At 43.5% G+C, this 17,548-nt stretch overlaps 1 protein-coding gene across 2 annotated transcripts in view; it reads left to right on the top strand.

The window, feature by feature from the left end:
• Positions 1-3,750: 3,750 nt before the first annotated feature.
• Positions 3,751-17,548, top strand: part of pde8a (phosphodiesterase 8A) — a 30,791-nt gene continuing 16,993 nt past the window's right edge. Inside the window, exon 1 of one of the 2 annotated variants that reach the window (XM_029143486.3) lies at positions 3,751-5,410. In XM_029143486.3, coding sequence (XP_028999319.1) covers positions 5,258-5,410 — 153 coding nt within the window. In that variant the 5' untranslated portion in view covers positions 3,751-5,257. The remainder of the gene's footprint in view (positions 5,411-17,548) is intronic. The other variant, XM_029143485.3, reaches the window with a different exon arrangement.

Here is a 17,548-nt window from a genome sequence, read left to right as displayed (position 1 = left end):
GAGGTTTTCTTGGAGTGAATGAGGTGGCGTGGTGCAAGGGTTGTGTGTGTGTGATCATTACTGTCATTTATTAAAAAGAGTCCCTTTTTACAGCAGCAACAAATAACACACCCAGTGCGGTTGGAGGCCTTTTAGGACATTATATTGCAAACCGTTCCTGTTTTTACTTGGTGTACTTGGTTGTGTATTTATCAGCAGTGTGTGCAGCTTACAGACATGGTTTTACAGTTGGGTATCTAAATGCTACGGACTCATTGACAAATTACTCAAAGACTGACAAAGTCGAGGAGAAGACAGGATTAGGATAAAACGCCCTGTGTTTTCATCCAGCTGATGACAGGGTGGTTAATAAAGACAGATGCAGTTAGTCTTTATTATCAACAAGAAAGAAGCCTCCAGCATTGAATCACTACAAATGTAAAGTTTAATAACAAATAACACAAGGAGGTTTTACATAATGGTATAAAATACCTTTTATATTTTTTAGCAGTGTAAATAAAACATTAAATGTCATTAGTGCAGATGTGGACAGCTGTGTGATGTGAATGACCTTTATCCCAATAGCTGCTTTGGTCTGATGAGAACAGTCGCTGAACCGTCTATGACAGCTATGATCCTTTTGTGAGCCTGGAGTTGTTACAGGTGCTCGTGGTCGGCAAACAAGCTTTATGTGCACTGAGAGTCAGGCGCATTTCTCCTGCGCTGACTTGCTCAGCTATTTGAAATTTAATCCCAGGAGACGCTTTTATGAACTGAATTACTTTACTAACAGTATCATGGGTCTGAATATCGTAACTTCTATTATTTTCGTATTTACCTTGCCGATATCATTTCATGCCATAATGCACTGTAATAAAACTATCTGCTATATTTGAAGTCAATGTAAAACCTTTGTTGTGGATCAAAAAAGAAAACAGGTTTTGGTTTATTACTAGACAATCTCTGATTGCTCTTCACATAACACTGGGATTTGTTCAGGACGTAGTTAGCTTACGACATTAGTTAGTTTAGCGCATATTCTCTTAAATTTTAACATGTTCTTTTATTTATCCGATGTTACATTGTGTGACAATACCTGATATACAAAAATAGCTGTAGTGCAGTTCATTAGCAACACTTGTGATCTAGCTTGGTGCACTGGGAGAGACAGTCCCTAAACATTTAATACCCACATATGAATTATAACCTGCTATATCTTATTTGGCAGTTGCTTCATTGCAAAACTTTCCACTTTGTTGCTACTCTTTATAGAATTGGAAAATGTACTCCTCTACTGCCCCCTCGTGGCGCTTGTAAAACGCAGTAAAAACATAATATTTATTTCTACCAGAAGGAAACAACCGTAATAGACAAGGTGGTAAATGTGTGACGTGAATAACTGGTGATGCTGTGTGTGGCTGACATGATGAAATGGGAGGAGCAGGAATCAGGAAGTGTGTGGGATGATTTCAGTATTGTGACACGTACATGCTCCCTTGAAAAGACTAAGGTTTCTCTTTCTCATCTCTGCCTCCATATTAATCACAATCAGCTATTTACAAGTGTGTTAGAAACATGAAACCTGACTCTGGGTTTCACATTGGCATACATGAATATGAATGAAGCTGGGAGATACAAAACATGGCAATTACTGTACATAATAAATAGGCAGACAAGTGTAGCTAATTAGTTTCTCCTTTTATCTAAACTAAGTTCCTCTAATGATGTGAGGTAAATTCTGGGTCATATTAATAACTGTGTCAACTTTATGTTACATGTGCTTGTCTTCTCAAGTTTCTTCCTTTAGTCCTTCTTGACTTGTTAGAAACACAGGAGCTACTTAACTAAAGTGTACATTCAGTAAAGTTAGGATATTCAACAGCAAACCCAGGACAAACTTTATTTTCCTATCTTCTACAAACATGTATCGCCATAAAGTATATGAACAGCAACAGAGAGTTAAACACATAGAGTGACAGAAGATAACAGTAAACATGTCATCCCCTCATGAATAATGCAGCTAGTTGCTGAAAGAACTGAGCATCATCCGTCATTGTCTAACATACTGTAGATTTATTTAACATTTACACTCTTTGTATTAAACTGGTTTTATAAAGCAATAAAGTGCCAGAGGCTGATTTATGATGGTTTGAACGCTGCTGATAGTTTGGTTTCTTTACTCATACCCTGACTAAAGCAACCCAGCCACACCCTGATATGATTTGTTGCTTCAAACTTCAGAAGTTAATTAATTTTGATGTAAACACTGAATTAATAACTCTATTCCATGCCAAGGCTGGAACTGTGCGTCCCACTGACACACAACAGCCAATTGTGCAGCGTTTGGCCAGTTTGATTTCATTGCTCTTTAAAGCCAACAACATTTGACACATATTAAAGGGGAATTTAACCCGTTTTACGCCAAGAGGTCATTTATTCATTGTGGAGATGAGTGCGCAGCCGATGAGGGACTTCATCAAGCCTAAAACAGATTGCGTTATTTTAAAAAAAGTCTTTCTTTACTTGGAATTCAGTTCTACAGATTTATGATGCAGGGTTATCAGCCTGCATCTGATGAAGATGTTTCTGCAATTTGGGAGATTAGGAGGAGTATTGCCAGCATTTCACTTACTGTACAGTACCTTGACTATTGCATTGCTCCTGTTTGTTTGATGCAAACTTAATACTGTATCAATGGCAGGATGCAAAATCAACCAGTTCAACATGAATATTATCACATGATGTGCGATCTGTAGTCATAGTGACCGTCATCACCGATAATGGAGCCAGCATGTTTTTTGTTTCACCCTGGTTATTTTAGTCACCATATTCATAACCCAGCGTTTGTGTCAGACTCTGGTAGGCTCCGCATTTTTCTTCATAACCACATGTACAAAGGTTTGGACTGGTAGCATCTAAGCACCTCACAGCCAAAACAAAAGCAGGCACAACTATTAAATGCATATTTGACTTTACAGAATGTATAAGAAGAGATCCACTAGATGACTATTTTTCAGCTAATGGGATCATTCTCATCATCTGATGTAAAGCCACTCAAGCCCCCCCCCCAAAGAAAGGTTATTAAAACACAAAATAATACTAACTAAACAATGAATGTTTGTTAGGAAGGATAAAGAGAAATGACTGGACAGACCAGGTGAACCATCACCTGGATACAGTTCTGGCAGCACTGATGATACTGCACTGTCTCATATACTGCAGTAATCTGTTTGCTGTGGAGAGGCTATACTTGATATAATGCTATCTAGTCTTATCTACAGTCAAACCATAAACAACTACTTCCTCATTAAGACTCCAAACTGGCAATTTATAAACAAATGAATCTTAATTAAATAAAGTACAACTTACAGTGATGTGACGTGTATCGTCTTTAAATGTTTGAACTATTTGTCATAGCCTTTTTTATTGTTACAGAAGTAGTAAATGAAATCAATTGAAAGTACAGTAGCTGTATAATAAAGTGACAGTTGCTGCTTGTGCTGAAAGGTTGTGCAAACATTGACATTAGAGCAAAGTGTCATTAGGAAAAAATACACTTTATAAAAAGGTGCATTTTCAAATGTTGCTCGGCCTATTATTTTTAGGAAACCTTTAAATGTGTGCGTCAGCACATTTAACTGTGATGTAACTGCGCAGTTTATTCCACAGTCTTGACGCTCATGAAGTGGTGTAAAACGCCCAAACGTGCAAATTATACTGACTTGGGAGTGGGAGAGAACCGTGTAAAGCTCATCCGGAGCTGCTCACATTGGCTCTCTGCGGAAACCGAGCAGGCAGCCCAGCGCCAGCTCAGCGTCCGTCAGTCGAATGCGAGTCTTTTTTCCTGCTTTCAAATTTCCCACGGAAAGCGCAGGAACTCCCAGCGGCGCCGAGCGCGACGCCGATTAGCTGCGCGCAGCTCATTTGCATTAACGTCAGTAAAGGCTGTAGGTCAATCCTTGCGGGTGCTTTTATTGGATGTGCCGCTGTCAAGCAGTGCTGAAGAATTGGAAGGGCAAACGCCAGAAAAGGCAAAGAATAGACAAACATAAAATCAGCAACATGTAGCTCGGTGCTGCCTCGCCTCCTCCCTCTTCAACCTGAAGTAATCCTGCCGGACCAGATTCAAGATTCGAAACTTGTGGAGACGGCGCGGTCTTGTTTTTTTCCGATTTTTTTTTCTCTGAGTGTCTCTCAAGCGATTGCATTCTCCAGAGGTGGTACCTCCATATATTCCAGTCCCGACAGTCTCCACATCCTTTATTTGCTCCAGAATGAGACAAAACGCTGGGGCTTGATGACATTGTAACCAACTGCACCCGGGTTTGGACCTCTTATATCAGGCGGATCATCCTCAACCGGTCAGCGGACGCGTAAATGGAGATTTTAAGCCATCCATTAAGATTTCTCCGCTTCCCCAATTGGAGATAGATGGAGTGTTCCGTCCGACTGCATGGCATTATGTTTTACGTTGGGTTATTAACGTCGGAACGAGCGTCCAGAATAACACTCTGCAGTGTGAATATTTCAGCCTGTTGATGATGAACGACTCAGGACTGGAGCAAAGTGTCGTGAGAACCGGTTTATGGCCCGTGTCTTGAGCTGAAGAAGGCAAGCTCATTGTTACGGAGAGGGGGGAAGAAAGCAGCATCATTTTGATGGCTCTGTGGTGGGGGTGGACGACTACATATGAAACCTTGGACACACAAATGGATAAAACTATTGCGTGAAGCTGGCGGCGGTGGGGGGGGCTGCCTGCCTGTCTGTCTGTGTGCGCGCGCGCTCGCTCGTTCGTTCGCTTGCTTGTGCGTGTGTGTGTGTGTGTATGTGTTTAGGCCTGCTACTTGATAACAGTGAAGTTGTGGAAATATGAGAAAATGGTGATGTGGTACGACGAAGGCGAGAAGAGGAGCAGGGCTGAGGGATAACAACGTCCATGGGGATCTGAGCAGCCCAGCTGAAGGATAACGCAGTCCAAGTTTTGCAGTATAAGACAGCTGCTTTTATTAGAAATCTCTAATTAACTTCATCTGAAAAACAGAGGGAGGAAATCAGCTTCCAGGTCGGAGGGTGGGGGATAGAGAGATATATTATTCATGCCTTGTATTAGAGAAATTGGAGAACCGGCTTTGCTGTGGCCTAGATAATTGACATATTTATATAGAACCTTAGGAGCTTAAAAAGACAAAAAAGAACAAAACAGTGGACGAATGACACTGGGATAGCCTCAAAGTAAAGCTCTCACGCAAAAAGAAAAAGGCTGAAGTGGCGTTGAAGCATGGGCTGTGCTTCAAGTATTCATATCTCTGATAGGGTGGTCTACCACAGTGGAAAAGAGTCTGAGGATTCCCACTCACCCCAGCAGACTAACACCACTCAGCATCAAGGAAATCCTGCCTCAGGACTACTCCTCAAACCCCCGAGCTGCAAGGTAAGGCAACCTACATACTTACAAGTTTGCACGGACTGTGTGTGATTGTTTGTTTGTTTGTTTGTTTGTTTGTTTGTTTGTTTGTTTGTTTGTGTGTCACATGCAAATCTAAGATAAGGAACCATAAATGTAACCAAACCTAAGTTGACGAACCAGAAGCAATAGAAGCAGAAGCAGCCGTATGTGAAAAGTGTGGAAACAATTTTATTTCCTCTGCTTCCTCGAAACTCTGCTTTACATGACTATGTACAGCTCCTGATTTACTAGGCCGTGACGTGCTGTACAGTACCCTCAGTGGAAGGTCACGGGGTCACAGGCCTCCACATAGAGCTGAACTATTGTTCTCCTTAGAGTCAGGATAAAGCAAACATTTGTAACCATTTTCATTTCTAATCTTTCCGCTGCAGTAATGTAGTTTATAGAAGCTTCGATATCTCTTGGTTGACACGACTTTGGCCTCTGCTTCACATTTTCTGCCATTTACACTTTTCGTTATTCGGCATGCTCCCCTCTTTGCTGGGATCTTACTGAGGCCTAAACTTTGCCTTTCATACGTAAGACCAGTGGAGATGTTTATAGACTGGGATGCGTTTGTGGATAATAGGAGGCGATATTGAACAGGCTTGAATTACTTAACAGCAAAAGCTCTGCCGTCAGTGTGTTACATCATTGCAGAAAATACCAGTCCCATTTCTGTATTGGACCGCAAATAATTACACTAACAGAGGATAACAAACTGTACTATGCCTGCTTGTGTGCAGGAGGTCTTTTTAATCAAGATGACGACGATGGTGGTGATGATGATGATGATGATTCTTTTTCGGATTTGGTATTTGTGTAAGCGATGACACGCTCACGTTGAAGTGACCTGTCACCATTCCTCAGACTCACGGGCACTTGGATGTGAGACAGATGTCATTTCATTGGCAGGAGGCTTCGCACTTTTTTGTATTATTTAGTCGAGAGCTGTTATTTCTCCTATAAAAGAAGACTCTGGTAGAAGGAGGTGGTGGTTTTAGGGAGTGGCGACCAGTTAACAAAAACAAAAGGGGTCTGTGCTGTACTGTCTGCGTGTACATCTGCAAACACGTGAATAAAACAAAGTGTGTGTGTGTGTGTGTGTGTGTGTGTGTGTGTGTGTGTGTGTGTGTGTGTGTGTGTGTGTGTGTGTGTGTGTGTGTGTGTGTGTGTGTGTGTGCCACAACAGTATGCAGCAAGACGTCTGTGTGGAAGAAGCCCCCACGACTTGTTGCCGGCTGGGTTCTAGTCCCTCGATTAGACTTCAAGTGATGTCACTATTTAAAATATTAAAGCGCAACCAGAAAGTGCATGATAATAGATTAGTATGCACTATGTATGTATTTTGCTGATTTACAAAATAATATTTCATTTTTCTAGCAATAAAGCTTTTTTTTTCGATATGTAGCTTCAGGGTTGGACTGAACAAGAACAGAAAAGGAACCAAAAATAAATCATACAATTTAGGACTCGAAAATAATTAATCAATGCCCTGTATGGAAAGAATATTACATCCACATAATCTCAAATGGCTTTGTTGTCTAATTATGTGTTTTTTTCCTATGTGTATTTTTGTGTTGCGGTTTATGTGACCATCATTCAAATGGGGATTATACACATTCATCACCTAAAGCATAAAAATGATCACCAGCATCTACACAAACAGCTGGCTGTGGCAAAGTACACACGCATATGACGGAGACAAATTAGGCAAGTGGTAGAACTGCGCAACGCTCACATGTTACATGACAGAGAGAGAAAGAGAGAGAGAGAGAGAGAGAGAGAGAGAGAGAGACACGGGGCAAGAACATGTGCAGGCGTCTACAGTGTAAAAAAAATGCAATAGAAGTTTGGGAGTGTGATGTGAGTCTTTGTCAAGGATACGTTACCATCTGGGCTGCTCTGCTGATGATAAGGCTCAAGTACAAGGTCGTGTGTGTGTGTGTGTGTGTGTGTGTGTGTGTGTGTGTGTGTGTGTGTGTGTGTGTGTGTGTGTGTGTGTGTGTGTGTGTGTGTGTGTGTGTGTGTGTGTGTGTGGTGTGTGGTGTGTGTGTGTGTGTGTGTGTGTGTGTGTGTGTGTGTGTGTGTGTGTGTGTGTGTGCGTGCTGTGCGTGCGTGCGTGCGTGCGTGCGTGCGTGCGTGCGTGCGTGCGTGCGTGCGTGCGTGCGTGCGTGCGTGCGTGCGTGCGTGCGTGCGTGCGTGCGTGCGTGCGTGCGTGCGTGCGTGCGTGCGTGCGTGCGTGCGTGCGTGCGTGCGTGCGTGTGTGGAGAGGGCCAAACAGACAGAAAGACCTGCCCTAAACACAGTACAATTTATCTGGCCTTGACTCCCCTAACACCCCCCCACTAAACGCCACATGCTGGATCTGCTCTCGAACGTTACCTCTCTGAATAAGGAACAGTAAAGGGGGCCAAGCTTGTAAGCATCCCGAGAGCAATGCCGTCGCTCTTTGCTCACATGAACCCCAGTGTGGGAATCAAACCCTTGCGTCCCCGCGGGGATGAGGCAAATGGCTGGTGTCCTAGTCTAAACCCTCAGTACGCTGTCACTCCCTGTGGATGCGGGCAAACCCCTCATGTGGTTCATCTAAGACACCAGTGACCTGTGCAGCCGCTCTTCATTTGTCAGTTTTTTTCTCTCCCGTGTGCTCTCGGCTCAGTAGTGTGTGTTTAGTCTAAGTTGAAAGTCACTGGGTAATTTATTCCAGAGGAGGGCAAAGGCTTAGCATGGTGATGAATTAATCCACTGTGTTTTTCCTGCTGCCTGGGAGGAGGGAGGCTGATATTGGCTCTTTCTCTCTTTCTTACATTTTTATTTCATTCGCTTATCAGAATCCCTGCACGGCTCCTCGTCTCTCCGGCTTGCCCTGTCCAACTGTTTGTCCTCTGCCCTTAATGCGTTCATCACTGTTTAACAAACGTGTGATTTAATGTGCCATCGAAGCCGTCGTATAAACACTAGCGTTGTTCTGCTGATGTGCTGTCTGTCCAGCGACTGATTGGATCAGACGCTGGGACTGTGGTTCCCCGTGTGACTCAGGCACAAATGTGCTGCACGACGCCACAGCTGGCGGTTCAATCCCCACTTAGACTCAGTCACACGGTTTCTGCTTTTATGTTTGTCTTTCTCTGTAAACATTAGATGGGAAGACGTGCAGTAAATATGTAACTGGAACCGCCGGGCGATTAAGTGAGGAAATGCGGTGAAACAACCGGCCCGGCTGGCTGTGTGCAAAGGTAACCGGAGCAGCAGCACGCCACTTGTAGATGCCAGATTAACTTGTGGGGTACACAGCTCCTCGGCCACGACAGGAAGTTACTGGTCCATGAAGTGTTCTTTGTGAGCTTAGAGACTGCTACATGAAGTTTGTTAACTCTGAACAACAGACCTGAGGAAGCTGTTGGTAGAGTCATAAACACAGCGAACAAGCCTAAATAATAATAATAAACCCAAATTGTGTATTAATCCTTCCCTTCTGGTGCTGCTTTGTGTTCTTCTGGTCAAGCCCCTCCCCAACGCAGCTTCTAAAAACAACTTTAGCTGTTTATTATACTTCATTTAAACAAAACGTCAGCTGTGGTGTGACCCTGTATTTCTCTTCCTGTCTGGAGTGTCGGCAGGAGCGCGAGGGGGGGTAATTCTTTTTTTCATTTATCTCCACCGGCACATGAGTAGAAGGAGCTGAAAGGAAACAAGATGGGGCCCAAAGAGTGCTCAGCCCACTGAGCGATGAAGGTTATCATCCTATGGGATGTTTGTATAGCAGGACGTGTCGAGGAGTTCAGGAGTGGCAGTGTTTCTGCGTTATTCTTACATGTTATACAGTATATCCTACGGTCTTGTTCTTAAGTATTCACCCTAAGTGTTGCTGTAATGAGCAAATTCTTTCTCTGCTGACAGCATGGACATTATTTCTGTGTAGAAATGAAATTAAGGTAATATAATAAATCTCTTTGTCATCTGCTGCGTACATACAGTGGATCTCTTCATCTTGGAGAATTTGTTCACTTGAGGTGTCAGTTGGGTGCATGTGCTTATGAAACAGAACCTCCCATTGTTTTTCAAATGGTCTTAACAAATAAGGTCACATTCAAAAGCCTGTTCAGCTCCCCCTCCAGGTTAAGAATTTAGTATCATAAGGTCGGCATGTGATAGCTTCACAAGATTATGAAAGTGGTGTTCTCCCAAAACAAGGCACTGCATGTGTTTAGTGGGGACCGGTTCCTTTCTGTCCTGTTTTAGAAGCTCACAGGAATGTGGACGGGAGTGGGCCGGACCGGTGGTAGCCTGTTCAAACCTCTCCTCGACCGTGTCTCTGGTAATGTCTGGGCCTTCGAAACCATTGGCGACTGCAGGGGTTGTGGTGTTGTACAACTGGCGTGTGTTTCAAACGCAGCTTCCTGCTTCATTTATCCCGACTTTCAGGGCTGACTGGAAACTGCCAGCGTTGAAGTACACAAGAATTTGACAAGTTACAGAAAACGGTCCTGTGGAATATGTCTGCTAGCTGTGCAGCTATCCTGTTTTTTGCTTTTTGTTCTTCAACGTGTACTATACATGTAGTCTGTTCATTTGTCCTCAACTCCAAACAAACTCAAAGCAATCCTACATGTAAGTTGTTGATATTTCAGGGGTGGATAGTGGTTCTGTTCTTGCCTAATATGCCATCGGGTTCCAACTGCTCCCATCCTGCATCTTCTTTGTTTTACATTTCAAGATTTGCCAAACATTTTTTAATAAGTGAAAGGCATGGACAGCAGGTTCTATTACCAAGCCATGCTGTTGACATAGATGCAGTGTGTGGTATTGCACTGTCCTGCAGAAATATGCAAGGCCTTTCCTCCAAAAGATGTTGTCAGGATGGGAGCGTGTGCTGCTCGAAATCCTGGATATATCTGTCAGCATTGATGGACCTTTTCCAGATGTGCCCATCCCATAGGCATCAACGGAGCCCTATACCAGTAGATGCAGGCTATTGAACTCAGTCCTGAGTGCTCACATATGGATTCTTTTTGCTTTAGCTGACACTTTTGCGATTTTCGTTGAAGTGCATACAGAGACCTGTGCTTTCTGGTGTCCAGCAGGGATCAGGCCTGTTTTTGAAGTTGTTCTGCCTGAGGGCCCAAAGATGACAAACAACCATTATTGTTTTCCCTGTGCACATAGATTTTTGTTAATCTTTCTTACATGGCAACTTGGTGTCTGTGTTTGTAAATGTTTTTTCCTGTAAGGAAATGTTCATTGTATGCAACATACAGCAGACTGATGGCCAGAATAACCCGAGGAAGCTTGTGCACAGGACTTGAAAAATTTTAGAATCTCCCATTTTGTTTTACAAGACACAGCACACACACACACACACACACACACACACACACACACACACACACACACACATTAAATATATTTACAGTTGTACAAAGTCGAGCAAAGAAGGTTGGACACCGTTTTAGTCGTGTGATGTGTCTGGCTGCGAGGACGCCCTTTGGCCTTCAACTACCAGTAACAAATAGAGACTAGTCAGTTTCTCTTCTTGGTTTTTTATTTCACCAGTCAGACAAACATTAGGCTTCAAATTACCATGTTAATTTAGCTACAGGAATTGTAATACTTATATTTTTTAATGTAGTGTCCAGATTAACTGTGCTGTGTGCTGAAAACAGAAACAGGAAGTGAGCTTTTCCCATCCAAAATAAAAGTCTCATTATATATCTGTGTGTGTATTCATGGGCCACGATTTAACCAGCCCTTTTTACTTTTAGGGTCTATAAGCCAAGGTGAGGATGTTTAGTATCGCCTGTTTAGTTTTGGCCAGTTGGATAGATCCATGGATTTTGACTTTGATTATATAATTTTGACATTTTTCCTGTATTCAAAAGTGCAATGCTGCCCTGTTGTTACACAATGCAGCTCTTTGATGCTGGTTGTGGTGCAATGTGTACAGTAGCAGATGTGCAGTGTGAAGTACGCCTTACGAGAGCAGGAAATAGTTCAGTGGAAACTATGCAAAGACTTGCCCTATAAATAATAATAATATCTATGCAGAGGAACAATGGAAGACACTCTTACCCATGTAGCGAGTGAATAGCTGAAACATTCCTGCATGTCTCTCCCAAGCACCTGTGTCATTTATTATACCTGTTGCACCTGCCTGATTACATTCCTCACAAGTCGCCTGCTGTGACTCTGTGCAGTGCAGCACAATGGACACCCATGACACATGATTCTGTATTATACAAATACAACTCGACGATATGCATGTTTGTTTTTCTTTTTATATCGCTTAATGCTTGCACACAGTCAGCATAAGTAAATATGACACATACCCTCGTCCTTTCTTTTTGTCTTTTTGAGGCCTGCGCTTCTTTGCTTTTTGCCTATATTGAATATTAAACCGCCTTTCCCAATTAATCATTATCAGAGACCCATGGGAAAACTGTCAACTTCAGTGTTTACTGTACTTCAAATTGTAGGTTGTATTTCAGTAGCATTTCAGTATAGTATCTCACTGTATAGTACCATTTATCCCAGTTTATTTTAGTTGGATTTCTTATTTGAAATTTGCAATTTTATAAATTATACATGGTTAGCTTAAGTGAAATACATTTTACATATTAGCGTACAGTTTAAGTTAAGATATTGGCTGCTTAGAGCTATATAAAATTAGTATAATACTATAAGACATGTATTTACAGTTGATCTATATTTATTTCCAAATATTTAGTCTATTTTCAAGCTTTTTAAAATGCATATTGTTATAGAGTGATCAAACCCTTTTTCCTTTTCTGTCTGTGTGTGTGCCAATGTGTGCGCGTGTGTTTAAGTCAAGTATAGTTTTATATGCCATCTGCAGCTCATGTCGCTTGCTGATCCCTCATGATACGATGACATCAGTGCTCCTGTTTTAGTAGGTGAAGTGAGGAGGGGCGTCTTCACGATTATCTTGCGCTCTCGCGGCCATCTGAAGTGCCCCTGAAGAACTGCTTTTGATATTTTCAAAAGGCTCTGGGCTGTGGTGTAGAGCTGGAGCCGCTCAGAGCTGCAGGGAGGTGTGGACGCAAAGAGTGTATTGCTAATTCTAATCCTCTGTTTATGCCACACAGCTGGTGAGGTAATTAAGGTTGTACTGTTGGGTATGGTTCTGGCAAGGAATTTACTATAGACTAATCATCCCTTATTTAGGCCTGACACTCTTCTTGTGAAGTGTGTTGGTTGTACTCTGCTTGCCTAGTCGTCATGTCATTGGCCCGACTGAGGGGGAGGAGGGGCTGAGTTCAATGGAAAGGTTCCTCGTTAGATTACAGTGCACTGTTGTGTCACTAGACTAGGCTGTGTCCCGCTTAGGCTTTCCAGGCTCCTTCAGCTTGTCTGTCGGCCTTTTGATGGTGCTCCTCACCTGCTGAGAGAGAGAAAGAACATAAAGACATGCACCTCACATTAAACATTACACTCTGATGCTGGGAAAACGTTGGTGTAGAAGGACAACATTCAAAAGGACTTTGTGTGAATACAAAGAGAAAGTGAAGCAGTTCTATAAACACGAGTGCAGTAAAGTAACAGTGATGTAGAATGAATGGGAGGCAGTTTTAGTAAGGGGGCTGCCCCACAGTGCTGGATGGCTTAGGATTGTCCAGGCCTTATTGGGATCTCGGGTTAATCGGGATAAGGACCGAAATAACTTGAAGGTGAACATTAGAAAAAGTGCTGGGCTTCTCGTAGATATGTAGAAAAAGTGTAACACAAATTTAGATGTATACAGCCAGAGGTAATGCATAACTGTGTTAGATGCTCCGCATTAGCAACACAGTACAGCCTCTGTGTATCCACGGAGCAACCGGCATGGAGTGCATGTCTCTGCTCCCCACAGGCTGCTGTGTGAGGGCTCTGAGCACAGCCTCTAACCTTCCTCACTTGGTCTGTCAGCAGCTACTGCTCCACTGCCAGGCCTCGGTTACTCTCCTCAGCATGGTGACACGGATCGCATACTGCACACACTGACACTGCTATAGACAGAGGGTATGCAGGCAGGCCCAGGCAGCATCAAGAGCTGAGGGAATGCAGCATGTGCTCCGGTGTCACAGTTTACATTAAGTAGATTTTCTGTTTAATAACTGTTTATGAAATGCCTTCTTATATGTGCAGACCTGCAGGTGTCGAATATTTGTTAGACATGTAGTGTCTCTTGTGTGTTGTGTGATATCCAAGGTCAAGTTTGTCACGGTGTGGAACATGAGTGGGAAACAGGGACAGGTCACCAAGGATAAAGTAACTTATTCATTTTCTGCAGATTCTGTATTTTTAAACTACGGACGTCATTCAAGGGCGTTGAGGACTGAATTCCAGGACAAGTTCAGTCTCCTGAGAGTTACTCAGTTGCTTCCAGTTGTGTGTGTGTGTGCGTCCGTGTGTGTGTGCGTGTGTGTGTGCACATTCACATGTGCTCCAGCTACTGCACTATCTCTTGAGGTGCGAGGGTTGGAGTTGGGGGGGGTCTGGGGGGGTGGGGGTCGGGTCACTGCAGACAGAATAAACATCAAATCTGGAAGCACTAAGAACTTGCTCCACTACCACCAAAACGTAAACATAACAAGGTTCCAGATAACCTTAGGTCGGTTATTTCTTCTTGAATGGCCCAAAGGCTGTTGTCAATGGTGTGAGAGTGAGAGAGAGATGCCGTCATTACATGTGGAGAGAGAAAAGCATAGTGTAGATATCTGACTCACGATGTCATTAGCACAAACCTCGATATGAATACATTATTATTTTATGTTTAGGTATGTGCACACAGTTATTCAACTGTCATGGAAAGTTTACATGGTGATGACACTACTTATTGCTTTAAAACAATAAATGTGTATTTGTTAAGGCGTGGACTTTGTAGTTCTTGTTCTGGGCCTTTCCCTCTGTAGTATATCCACCAGACGCAGAGCGAGAGGCAGAGATAGAGGAGCTCAGAGATGAGGATGTTCTGGGACAGGCTGATCCACAGTGCCCTAGTTTCCCCGCAGCCACTGAGGCCTTCTGCCTGGCTGACTGTGGGCCGGGTCCACACCACGCGGACGAGGGCAGGAAACGCATGGCTACAGCCGCGTCTTTAGGTGCAACAGTATCCCCAATGTGTACATGACAGAGCTTCAGGAGCTTCCTGTGCGTGCGGTTCTTCGAGCAGTGGATGATATGGACAGAGAGGAAGTCCAAAATAATGCTCTGTGTGAAATTGCATTTGCACGGTGACTTCTGAAATCTCATAGTTGGGGATTCCCCCTGCACTTATACCAAAGAGATGACTGTATTTATTTATTCATCCAGACAGATTAAATAAATACCTTTTTGGCCAGAATATGAGTATTTGTATTTGACAAAATAAGCAGTAATGTGAATTGCCTGTTAAGAGATTACTAAGTAACACCAACGAGTTCATCTCTGCATCGCAGCAGACAATCGTCAATGTATTATCATTTCTTTCACACCAGGCTTTACACTTAGAGGTGTTTGAAGACAAAATAACAGTGCATCTGATTAGTTCGGCCTGAGCACCAAAACCTCACAGATGCCACTAGCTAATCAGGCTCACAGCTTTCATACCCATCCATGGCGTGTTTACATCACTGCGTGCTGTGCCTCCGCTAACTGATTTTCGGTTCACTGTACAGTTTGCTGGGCGACTTGTGTTGTGGTCGGAATGATGAGAGCTCGTATAGTGAGGTACAAATGTACAGTAGAATGCTCTGACACATGTACTGTATTGACCATTGGTGTTCATCTGTTAGGCAGCATTACCTGATTTACAACAGACCCCCCAATAGAATAGAGTTTTTTTCTAGAATCACATTGCTTGAATTTGACACTTGCCTTTTCATTTGAATTGTACCATTGTGTCTGTTTCTTTTGCAGTTTGTTTAGTTTAAGCCATTTGTTTAAAACTATATTCTGTGTATCTTGTCCTCGGTAGCTCACACATTTTATTGTGGGTTTTTGTGACAATTAACAGTATGACCTAGGCTGAAATGAGAGTTAATGAAAATTGGCAGAATCTTAACGGATCATGGACTAGTCAGAAATAGAAATGCTCACAGGCTCTATGGACGACGAACGCATAAAAGCGATTCCCCTTTGAGGTAACTCGCGCAGCATGGGCTGCACGCACCACTACCCGGGTGGCTCAGTGTGTGGTGAGGCTGATGTGTCACTGTGCCATTTATCCCAGCACTGCGAGTGCATGTGTGCGTGTGTGCGTGCGTGAGAGAGAGTCTGTCTGTCTGTCTGTCTGTCTGTCTGTCTGTCTGTCTGTCTGTCTGTCTGTCTGTCTGTCTGGTACATTATGTGCATCCACACCTGTGGCTTGGACTGCTGCCCTTAATCAAGCCTAATGAAGAACATTGATTCATCTCCATTTGATTCACACTTTTAGATGGGAACACAGTCACATAAACAAACACACATGAACTCACGCATGTACTAGTTGTCAGCATTTGATGTCCTTCAAGGACCATTGTTTCTGACATTACTGTAGTGTTGTCAACTTTGTATAGCATAACCGACAGCAGCAACAACCGAAATCTCAATCAATTCATCTAACATATGGAGAAGTTTTAAGAACTGGCAAAGCTGCATAAGGAGCTGATGATGAAGAGGGTTCAGAGACTGGGAAGCAAAGAGAGACCTTAGCTGCAGGGAGCTACGTTAAAGTCAGGAATATGGAGATTGTTTATGAACCCGGAAGTTTTGCACGTTTTCCTAAGAAGCAGGGACAGGGCAGGCATTCCGAGATTCCCTGCATCCTGGTCCCAGGGCTGGGGAGGAGGAAGCTGTTTACTCTTTCTATCTCTCAGTGCTGACGTTGGCGCATCGAACAATGTCATCCAATTTCCTGTTTTTCACTTTAGTGGAAAGCCACGCTCCCAGCGTGTACGTTCTAGTGTGCGTGTGTGTGTGGGACAGAGAAGTTGGTGGGTTGGAGAAGAGCAGCACAGGAGGAGACTTCTAGGATTGAATACACTGTGACCAGGATATGGGGGTCAAAGGCAATTCTGCATTGTAACTCCTTTTAGGTGTGTGGCCTGAGAGTCCATGGAGACTGTTGTGGTTTGTCCTGCAGATGACTATAGACCTAATGCATGTCTGGTGGGCTCACACTGGTGTGAATAAAAAGAAAGTAGAAACTGTCACTTCCTACAGGTTATTTATTACAGCGATACTTCTCTTATATTAGTCTAGCTAGATGACCACACGGAAAGAGCAGACACCTGCCCCAAGGGCCAGAAGAATCCAGCTTCAACATGCAAGTAGGGATTTAATTGTTACCGCAAATTACTCAGAACTGATACTTTACCTCAAATAAATACAAGAAATTCATAGAAGCTTTTTTTTACTTTTCATTTTAATTTGGTTGCCATTAAGCCAGTGTTTAGTTTCACAGTCTTACAGTACATTTATATATTTGTTTTAACCCACTTACTGGTCTTTACTTCACTGATACCAACTGCCTTCATTAGAACTGATGCAAAACAAACTGCGAGGGAACGTGTTTGCACTGAGCACAGTTGTGTCTGCAAGGTGCCCTGCTGCACAGACAGAGTGATCCCAGTGTGGATGGCACAACAGAGCAGCCTATAGCACGAGGGCGTGATGAGGGTTACGTAGAAATACACACCATGTCCCTGCCGCCCGCCCGCCTGGCCTACATGCTCACTCACTTTCCCTGCTTTGTTTGCCTCTGGTCGGGTGCCAGCGTGATGTCTGTGGGATGCAAATGCACGGCTGAGTGATTCATAGCAGTGTGTGCCGCACAAGAGGAGCACGTTGCCAGGACAGCCTGGCAGCCTGCTTTGTGTGTAGCATGCAGGCTATTTGAGTTGCACAACCTCAGCAGCCGTGTCACCGGTTGCGGCAGCGTCCGTTAGAGAGGAACGTCCCCCCAGGATGAAGGCAAAGCGCTGTTTTGCTCCCGCTGGGCCTTAGCTAGCTGGAGACTCACAGTCACAAGAACAGACCTCCACGAGCTCACCAACACACATCACTACAAATTTTATGACATGCAATCATCCCATCACACCTGAGTCTATCAAACTGAAGAAAATATGCTTTTTTTAAAAACTGTCCACACACTGTAGTGGTTTA

This window comes from Betta splendens, chromosome 3, assembly GCF_900634795.4.
Source record: "Betta splendens chromosome 3, fBetSpl5.4, whole genome shotgun sequence".
In the NCBI taxonomy this organism is placed as follows: domain Eukaryota; kingdom Metazoa; phylum Chordata; class Actinopteri; order Anabantiformes; family Osphronemidae; genus Betta; species Betta splendens.
This window is presented reverse-complemented; position numbering and strand designations above follow the sequence as displayed.